The sequence below is a fragment of the Zingiber officinale genome, chromosome 5A (genome assembly GCF_018446385.1).
Source record: "Zingiber officinale cultivar Zhangliang chromosome 5A, Zo_v1.1, whole genome shotgun sequence".
Lineage (NCBI taxonomy): Eukaryota > Viridiplantae > Streptophyta > Magnoliopsida > Zingiberales > Zingiberaceae > Zingiber > Zingiber officinale.
Genome location: NC_055994.1, coordinates 144,364,633 through 144,375,351, shown reverse-complemented (window position 1 = coordinate 144,375,351; position 10,719 = coordinate 144,364,633). Strand labels below are relative to the sequence as shown.

The 10,719-nt window shown below is 34.9% G+C and overlaps 1 protein-coding gene across 1 annotated transcript; it reads left to right on the top strand.

The window, feature by feature from the left end:
* Nucleotides 1–825: 825 nt before the first annotated feature.
* Nucleotides 826–9,981, top strand: LOC121980120. Its single transcript, XM_042532086.1, has 4 exons — nucleotides 826–1,008; nucleotides 1,161–1,371; nucleotides 5,119–9,842; nucleotides 9,934–9,981. Exons 1-4 carry the CDS (start codon nucleotides 826–828, stop codon nucleotides 9,979–9,981), a joined length of 5,166 nt encoding a protein of 1,721 aa, XP_042388020.1.
* The last annotated feature ends 738 nt before the right edge of the window (nucleotides 9,982–10,719 follow it).

The following is a 10,719-nucleotide window of genomic DNA, read 5'->3' as shown; positions in this document are numbered from 1 at the left end:
AACTTCTTCGTTAAGTTACTTCCTCAGACCGAAATTCCCTACTCAACCTTTTTATCTATAGTTCCATCGCTTCTGCTTCGCAATGTGCTACTGTTGCACTCGCTTTTGCTATCGCCTTGCTGTATTATAGTGGTTGAGCACGAGTCCTTAATGCTTTATGTCAACACACAAAGAAGGACATGCGCTCAGGCGTATCGAGTTTCAATCTTAAAATTTTATACGATAATATTTCATGTCTTAACTATCGCGTCTCAAAAAATCTTCAAAGCTCTAATGCTTTAGATTTTATCTAAGGGAGTTGCCAGTGGAGAGATAAAATAAATTTAGGACATGGAAAGATAATAAAAAGAGAAAAAAATCTTTTGATTTATATAATATAATTTTTATAATTAAAAAAGAATATATATATGTCATTTTTTTAAATATGATATATTTTTATGAGTTAAAAAGGATGGATACGATTATTTTTTAATATATGCTATAATTTTAACTACATATATCATTTTTTTTATTCACTGTTTTCTATCTGATTTTCGGATGATATCCACTGATAAATTGTATTAAACGATAAAAAATTTTTAACTCCCAAAATTTTATTTTTAATTTTAGTTTCCGTTCTTCTGGCTCAAATGCTTGGGAAGATGGGCTAGTATTATAGCGGTTGACAAGAGGGGTAATATTGGAATTAAGTGCACCCTGAGAAATTCAGAAATCCGGGCGTGTATTTGAAAATTCCGAAGTTACTTCCTTTAAAACCTCCTCGACTCTTCTGCTCCTTCCTCTGGATGCGCCGCGGCAGTTGCACTCGCCCTTGCTATTGCTCTAATGGCCGCCGCTGCTGCTGCTTACTCCACCCCTCGCGAGCACGTCGAGTGGATACGGAGAGAGAGGTACTACATTGGGCGAGATGACAAGAATCCCCTGGCCGAGGACATCCATCAGGCCGTCCTCTACCTCTCCGAAGAGCTTTATTCCAAGGACGTCCACTTCCTCATGGAGCTTATTCAGGTGCGTAGTGGTTCCACCGCCTGACTGCTTGAAGGCACTGTTGTTTCTACTAATTCTTTCCGGATTCTAGGTCGTAGTTTGTGCTGTATATGGGTTGCCATCTCTGCTAACCGTTTCCAATCGTATTTAATTTATCAATTTACATTCGACAGAATGCAGAGGACAACAAGTATGCAGAGGGAGTCACTCCATCCCTTGAGTTTCTGATTACTTCAAAGGATATCACGATGACCGGAGCCAAAACAACACTGCTCCTATTCAACAATGAGATAGGTTTCTCTCCATCGAACATTGATTCCATTTGTAGGATTGGTAAATCAACAAAGAAAGGGAAACGACACCTTGGCTACATAGGAGAGAAAGGTTTGCACTTTTTACTCTTTTTTGTTGGTTCTATTTGAATGTTAATTTTTTTTTGTGAAAACATTTATTTCTATGTGACACTTTATATTGACCTTGCTATGTTATTAATTCCCTCATGATTCTAATTTTTGTTTGCATGCTGGAGATAAAAATATTAGGAAAATGAAGGGGATTTAGAGATTTCTAATCTCAATACTTCTCAGTATCTCATTTATAAAATAATATTTTTGCTATTGAAAATATTCTCTCAGCATTTGTTTTTATATTTCATTTCTTTTAGAATCGTAATATTTTTTTTTTATTTTTCATTTATAAAAAATAATATTTTTGGATTTTTGTCTAATTAAAAGAAACTAATAGTTTTAAAAGAAATACAATAAAATAATGTTTTTTTAAAATAGTGGGATGTTTCTTTTATACTTTTATACTTGTTATTTTCAAAAAGTAATTCTCAATAATTCTATAGATTAACTTATTTATAATCAATAACATACAATTATAATTTTTAAAATTAGTTTTCTTTATTCTTTAGGAAAATCAAATCAATTAAGAATATTGTTATGAAATGATTAATTTTGAGGGAACCCAATCAACAATTAATAGAGAAAAAAACTAAATAACTTTTATGCTTGTTTGATTTGATTTTTAAATGAACTAAAACTCATGTCTTTTTTCGAATCTTTAAAAAAATTTCTGATTTTTTTGGTTCAATCACTGAAAGATATTGAGTTTTTGTTTTTAAATAACACCTGTGTTTAGCAATAGATGGTAGCTTCAAGGATTCTTTTAGAACACAAGAGCATTACTTACTAAGAAGTATAAATAGGATCAAGGATACTTTTAGAATTGAAGTAATCGAACATAATCTAACTAGACATAAAGTATAATGCATGAAACAAAGTACACCAAGTGTCATAGACATAAAAGTAAATGCAAAAAATTAAATAATAATCCACAAAAAAATTCCAATTCTTGTTGATACAATGTTTCAAGGCAACAAGAATAACAACGTACCTAACAAGTTGGCTTGACACTCCTACCACCTGATTTTGATTGATCTAGAGGCAAACATAAGTAAAGGTTCTCAGGAAATCTTAAAATGGAGCCTGACAAATAGTGAAAATGAAAAGGTTAGGCAACAGTTTAAATGAGAAAAGTAGATACAAGTGCCAAATATATAAACCAAGTCCAGACATTGTTATAGCCATGTAAGACACAACCAAACATCAAGTGTCACTTCTAGCTCAACACAACTTGTTATTATAGAAATGTAGGGTGGGAAACCCATGTCATCCTAAAGGGGTGTTTTCAACATAAAGGTATCTCTAAGTCATGTCATCCCTTAATTAGGCATCTGGTGTATACTCTCAATGTCCTTGAAGTCATGTGCTACTTCACAAGGCACCATTGACACAAACCAAGGTTTCACATATCATTGTGCTTGTGCTTTTGTTGTTGACTGAAAAGGTACTAAATCGGTATTGTGTCATGTTGACACTCCACACACTTTGGCATTTTTCAACTTTTTCCAAGATCAACTAATTAGTTTTAATTATATGACCCTCTTTTTTTAGTTTGTTTACCTCTAGATGATAGCGAATAATTATTGGATAGGCCTTCCGCAGTTGATTCAAAACTTTGAAACAAAAAACTAATAGAAATACAATAACCATCTCAACTAATGATTATTATTTATTAATACCAAAATAAGTGTTATATATGATGAAACCATCAATTCTCATCACTACTTAAAAATGCCTAGGTGACTCCATACTAGGAAATGGATAGGACTACTTCACCAATTGAATCCAATGATTTACTTGTGTTGACTATTAGTTGGGGTGCCCTAGAGACAATCATGTTGTATGATCTCCTGATGTAATTCCATAATTGCTTTTATAAAATCAATTTTTTATTAACAATCTTGTTATATTGCAAAATCCAATAATTACTATTATCCGGGTACTTATTCTAATATCCAACCTTGTGTATTATTGATGAATATGAAATATTACTGTTAAACTTTCCATATTACAAATTTATTGATTTGCCCATAACATTCACGTCGATCTGATTTGTATGTATTATAAAAACACAATTTGTTACAAATGTATTCGCCGATATATCTTTTTAACAATTTATGCAATAATCTGTCAATTGATTAGATTACACTTTCTTCCTTCATCGTGTCAATTTATCCTCTCGTGAAATATTGGATTTGAGGTTATATGTGAAAAAAACCCAAACCAACTCAAATTGATTATCACAATAAAGTGCTTTGTTGGAGCATATCTTAGTTTAGGGTTTAACAAATACTTAACCTAAATACACTTGCATGTTGCTGGGGCTATGGCCCTATATTCTTTTGGTGCACTGTAATTTGCCACCACCATTTATTAGAGTTCACAATAACAGCTAGATAGGACACAATAACCGGTTGTATAACCATATGCATATTGTCTATCTGTAGGGTACCTACCTAGTATTCATTAGAGTGCCTCACAATATAAAGCTATCCTCTATTGTGAAGTAAAATACCTCTTCTTTCTGTTGTGAAGTAAAATACCTTTTCTTGGTGCACTTTTTTTTGTAGTATATCCAATTGTCTTCATATGGATTTTTATAAACTAACATATCACACTAAAAACAAAAGAGATGCCAGATTTGATGTTTGTAAAATAACCTATCTTCCTATTAGTATTTTTGATTTCACATGGTTAGTCAATGACTCCCTTGTCTTGGTATTTGATATTAGCTTCCATGTGAGTATCTATTGATTTAATCTCTAGCATGTTAGATTCTTCAAGCAAATCAAGGATATCCTTCGTTGTGAAATATAAATTTACCAACCTCTAGACCAAGGAACTATTTGAGATCATCCATGTTTTTGTTCTGGAGTCTCCCTGTAAAAGCTTACTGTTGACAAATCTATTTTTGATGTCAAGTTGATGAAGGGGCCTATTGGATAATATCTCAATTTGAGATAAAATGTTATGACATTATTATTATTTTATGATAAATTGAACAACAATAATTTGTTATTAGATTTTTGTTTTCAATGAACAACAAATATTTTTATGGATTTTATCTTGTTTTGTTATAAAAATATATTATTGATATAAATTTGATAAAAGGTGAAGTTTAATTTCATATAATTCAACGATGATTATGATATGCCATTAATTTATCTACTTTCTCTTTAATTATCATATACATCCTTTTTAGAACTGTTTACTTATTATTCTCAATTTATCTTTAATACATATGTATCGCTCAAAACATTGAAAAGTAATAGTTATGAAAATAATTTAGTTATTTTATTTTGCAATAATAACTATTATCAATATTGTCTAATTTATTTTATTTTTTCATTTTCCAATAAAGATCTGCTCCATGTCAAACATTCACAATAGTCCAAGTCATATTATGGCACTAAAATAGAAATCTTGAGTAAATCTGAAATTTGAGGGAAAATAATATAGGTCCTTCATGAATAACAACAATCATATTGCTAACTAAAAGAAATATTTTCTTGTGTCAAGTCCAAGTTGGGAGCTTATCATTATTACCTTTGTCCTAATCAGTGAAGTTAGATCGTATCTTCTTGCTTCATGGTTGAACTAGATGAGCATCTGGAATCCAGTTTCATGGTAACATTATAAGCATATTTATTTCGCTTGTTCCATACTTTGTTAAATGCTTAGTGTTAGAGTTTGACCATGACAATATTTGTTTATGAATTTTCAGGCATAGGATTTAAAAGTGTCTTTCTGATATCCAGTAAGCCCTATATCTTCAGCAATGGGTATCAAATATGCTTCAATGAGGAACCATCACCTGATTGCAACCTAGGCTACATTGTGCCTGAGTGGGTTGACGAGAATCCGAGCCTTTCTGATTTGCAAAATTTATATGGTCCTTCGGAAAGACTTCCTACAACTATTATAATCTTGCCTTTGAAGATTGAAAAAGAGTCAGCTGTGAAGCAACAACTATCAAATTTACAACCGGAGGTCCTGCTTTTTCTTTCAAAAATTAGGGAACTATCCGTGAGGAGAGACAACGATGATTCAACCTGTAATACTGGCTGCAAGATCTCTATATCTGGTGAAGACACTTGCCAAAAGAGAAGGAATTTCAATGCAGAATCATATCCTCTCCATCTTACTGCTCAAGAGGGCGACAAGGGTGATGAGGAACAATGCTGTTACTACATGTGGAAGCAAAGGTTCCCTGTAAAACGCGAATGCATTTCAAAGAAGAGGGCTGAAGTTGATGAATGGGTTATTACTCTGGCTTTTCCCTTTGGAAAGCGGTTGAACCGCGGGACGCGAAAGTCTGGTGTGTATTCTTTTCTTCCTATTGAGATGGAGACTGGTTTCCCATTTATAATCCAGGCAGATTTCCTTCTAGTTTCTTCAAGGGAGTCGATACAGCTAAATAGCCCATGGAATGAAGGAATTCTTAACTGTGTACCTTCTGCATTTACGAATGCTTTCATTACACTAATTAAAGGAGCACATGAGGCACCCTCATTTTCCATTCCCTTCTTGTTCAATTTCATACCAGTGGAGGAATCTCATATCAAGTTGCTAGATCGTGTGAGACAATCCATTAAAGAAAAAATCATTACTAAGCGTATAATACCATGTGAATTAAACAACTCTCAAAAGATGTTCTGTAAGCCCAGTGAAATTAAGAGGCTTGTTCATGCATTTTGGCGTGTTCTAATTAAAGCACAGAAGTCTGGTGTTGATATACTTAACCTGCATTCACATGGAAGTCATATTGTGAATGCCTACTTGGATAATGATGAGTATAATAATATACTAGGATTTCTGGGAGTGGGCTACGTTGATCTAGCATGGTATGCATCAGTCATTCGGGGTTTCAATCTTGCAAAGGGAATGCCTGATGATATTTATGTAGAGCTTCTACACTTCATTGCTCTGAAATGGAACTCTTGTTTTAAGGACTTACCTCTGTTAAGGTTTATTGATGCCACTGGCAACATATCTTTGTTAAGTGTATCACAAGCAGCAGAAGGTAATAAGAAGCTATGTATTGCCAACAATGATGAGATCATCACATGGCTTATCAACTGGAATCGGGAGTTCATATCTGTCTCAAAACTATATTTTATGCCGCAAACCACGCAATTGTCTTTAAGAATGGCAAAATCAAGTGTAATGAATTGGCTCAAGGATTCTGTGAAGCTGCAGAGTTTAAGTCTTTCTGACTATGGATCAATCGTGATCACGTCACTAACTCGTAGCAAGCATGTCATAGCCTTCACTCATTTTCTATATCATTCTCATAAGTGTAAGTATGCTAAGGAATGGTGCATAAACACATTGGTCTCTTGCTTGCCAATAGTAGATGAGTATGGAAAAGTGATACTCGAAAAGACAGAAGTCCTTGTGCCGGCCAGCATGGGCAAATGGATAATGTTAATGGGTTCAAATCCTTGGAGGGCTGAAAAATATTTTGTACTGAGCAGTGAGTATTTGGCCACTGCCAATTTTGCAGGAAATGTTACATGTGAAGGACAGATTTTGAAGTTCCTACAGCAACATGGAAAGGCCTCTGATGTTCCACAAGTTTATCCTCCAAATGCAGCTTTCAAAACTGTTTACTCTCCTTTGACAAAAGACAATGCATTCTTGTTACTTGAATGGATTAGAAATATAAGATCTCGTGGAACTAATTGTAAGCTGCAGATCTTTTTTAGCAGCATCAAAACTGGAAGCTGGTTGAAGACATCAATTGGTTACAGTCCACCTTCTGAGTCATTCTTGCCGAGCTCAGGTTGGGGAAGACTACTTCAGGTAGCATCAACACTTGTTGACATACCATTAATCCTGAAAGATTTTTATGGTGAAAAGATAACAGAGTACACTGAAGAACTTAAAGAAATTGGAGTCAGATTTGATTTTATGGACGCATCAGAATATATTGGTAGCCATATCAGGACTGCAACAGCTGATTCCGCCTTAACCCGAGCAAAAGTCTTTTCATTGCTCAATTTGGTCAGATATTTGGGAGAGGTAAGCTTGTCCCCTGACTATCTAATTCAGAGCACCAAAACTGCAAGATGGCTAAAAACATCAGTTGGTTTCAGATTAGCATCAGAATCTATATTGTTGCTTGATTCAGAATGGACACTTGCTTCACATGTCAGTAATCTCCCCTTCATTGACACTTCTTTCTATGGTGAGCAGATTGCTGATTACAAGATTGAGCTGCAGTTATTTGGTGTTTTAGTTGGATTCAACAAAAATTATCAGATTGTGGTTGATAACTTCGAAATGCCTTCAAGCTATGTATCTGCTGATGCTGCCATTTTCATACTTGATTGCATACGAAATGCTTGCATTCCTGATGATCTCTTCACAAAGTTATCACAGACTGAATGGTTGAAGACCCAGCTTGGCTATCAAAATCCAGGTGAATCTTTTCTGGCCGTCTTAGAATGGGAATGCCTTCTTCAGGTTGTCAGTGGCATTCCGGTAATAGATGAGGCAATGTATGACGGTAGAATCAGGTCATATCAGGAAGAGCTAAAGAAAGTTGGAGTAGCAGTAACCATAGATGACTTCTTAGAAGCTATTGCATTTCGATTGAATCATCTTTTAGAGGGAAGATCTATCACAAACAAAAATGTTCTTGCACTGTTATCATGTTATAGGCAGTTTGTAAAAAAGGAAATTACATTGACACATGATCTTTTCCCTTTCTCCCTTGGGAAGGAATGGTTGTATACTAATCATGGATTCAGATCTCCAAAAGCTTCAATCCTATTTAGTCCAGAGTGGGAGCCTATCTCAACTATAACAAATCTTCCATTTATCGACGGTAATTCTGCTTTCTATGGTTACTCCAATAAGATCAATGATTTCAAAAATGAGCTCAAGGCCCTTGGTGTTGTAGTTGACTTCAAAGAGGGAGCTAAACTTGTCATAGATAGTATCAACCTTCCCAGAGATCCTTCTATCATTAATCCAGTTAGCATTATATCCTTGCTACAGTGCATTCTCAATCTGAAGGAAAATGCAGAATCTCTTCCTATGGAGTTCAAGCAAAGGATGAAAAGTAGATGGATAAAAACAGTTTTTGGATACAGAACTCCAGAAGAAAGCATTCTCTTTGATCCCAAGTGGAGTTTGCCAAGGAAAGACGGTCCCTTTATTGATGACAGCTTCTATGGATCTGAGCTTACATCTTATAAAAGGGTGCTTAAAGAAATTGGTGTATCTGTGAATGCCACTCAAGCATGCATGTTACTGGCGCTTCATATTAAGTGTCACTCTGATATTATTACTATTTCAAGAGTGTACCTGTTCCTGAATGAACATAAATGGAAGGCTGATGATGAAGCTGCAGAGTGGATTTGGATCCCAAGTGGTGGTGGACAATGGGTGAGCTCCAGCAGCTGCATACTACATGATAAGGTTGACCTGTTTAGTTCCCAACTCTTCATTTTGGATAAATACTATGACACGAAGATTCTTGACTTCTTTTCAAGGGTTTTTAAGGTTCGGGTTGGTCCATGCCTCGATGATTATTGCAAGCTCTGGTCCTCGTGGGAAGTTTCGGCGCACCACCTTACTGTGCAGCAATGCTCCTTTTTCTGGGTCTTCATTGCGAATCACTGGAATAGCAACACAGAAAAAATTCTGTTGGGAAGCATATCAAAATTACCAGTGAATCGTAATGATGAGGTCATTCTTTCCAACAAAGAAGATGTATTCATTCCTGATGATCTCTTGCTGAAGGAACTGTTTGGCATGGTTTCTGAAACAATCTTTGTATGGTATCCTCAAGTTACCTCTCCTGCACTTTCTAGAGCAAATATGAACAAGATCTATAGCAGCATTGGTGTTCAATCAATTTCTGAGGCTGTAGAAAAGGATGAGTCATTCAGGACCACTGGTGCTAGTGTTAGGAAAGTCAATCAGAAATTTCTGATATGGATCAATGGATTGCTGAGGATTGTGCTTGCTTTTCTTTCCGATACTTCTCTTGATATAATTGCTAATGAAAGGCATCGACTTGTCAAATATTTGCTTGATTTAGAAGTCTTGGAAATTGATGCTCCTGTTACCGTTAGCTATAAGCTGACACTATCCTCTGGAACAATTTTAGATTCAAAAGCTACTAGATTGTTCCGTTGGGAGAAGGATAAGGCAAAGTTATTCTTACAAAGAGATGACGGTGGAACGAAGCGAAAGAGAGATGGTGGAATGAAGCGAAAGAGGCACAACATTGAATACGCAACAAATTTTGCAGATGTGATAGCAAAGGGCTTATTGTCTGAAATGCCTGACCAGATTGATTCACTTGCTCAGCTCATTTGTTTTGGTTGCTTGTTGGACTTTGAGGAATATGCAGTGAACTACTTATTAAAGAGCAAAAATCTCCAGTTGTTTCCTGAAGATGAAGAGTTTCTATCATCTATATCGTCTAAAAAGGTTCAATTTACTATTCACTATTACATTCTTGTTTTGAGCTAGTAAAGTTCTCTCACGAGTTTCAAACTATACTCACTCTTACATACTGCAGAATGTGCGAAAGGTTGAAGCTGGAAAAACTACTATAGTCCTCGACTAATTAATGCTCAACTGCGCTGCTATTTGGAATCCTTAATGTAGGCTTTTGCTTGCCAACATGCTTTTGGTGATGAAGTTTCTTGAGTCCTTCAGTACTTTGTAGTATATAATTTTGTCTGAGATAGTTCAGTAATTTTCATGCTTAGTTAAATATTTATGCTTATCATCACTACTACTGAAAGTTCTTAATGTTTATTATGCTTATCATCTCTATTTTGCGATCTTCCACTTGGTGAAAACTTTGCATGGATTTTGTTTATCTAATTTGCTTCCTTGGATCAATCTTTATTTTGGATGTTATGTTGGATTAGTACCTAGTTTGGATTTTGTTCATTGGAAAGAATGAACAATCCTCCATCATCACTTGGGATTGTAAACACTTTTGCAAAAATGAACTATTGGGTTGTTTCTTATATAAGCATTCGCAAAGTTTTGAGCCAGTTAGGGTTGCACTAAGAAATCCTATATTCCTCTAGTTTTGTGCTAACTATGCTCAAGGCTTTCAAGTGTTTGGATAAGGTTGAAGGCTCAACTCGAGCATCTTCGTATTCTCTTTTACTCTATTTTTCTCATTACATTATTTTTTAGAGGAGTGGATGATTTTAAAATCTTAGATTTTGATTCTGTTTTACAATCAATTGAGTGTTAGGCTCTAGTGGAATCATTTATGGTTAGTTTACTTGGGAGAGTGAGAAATTAAAATTAAGGAAAAACTTCTGCAGTGGAAAATTTTTCGTTG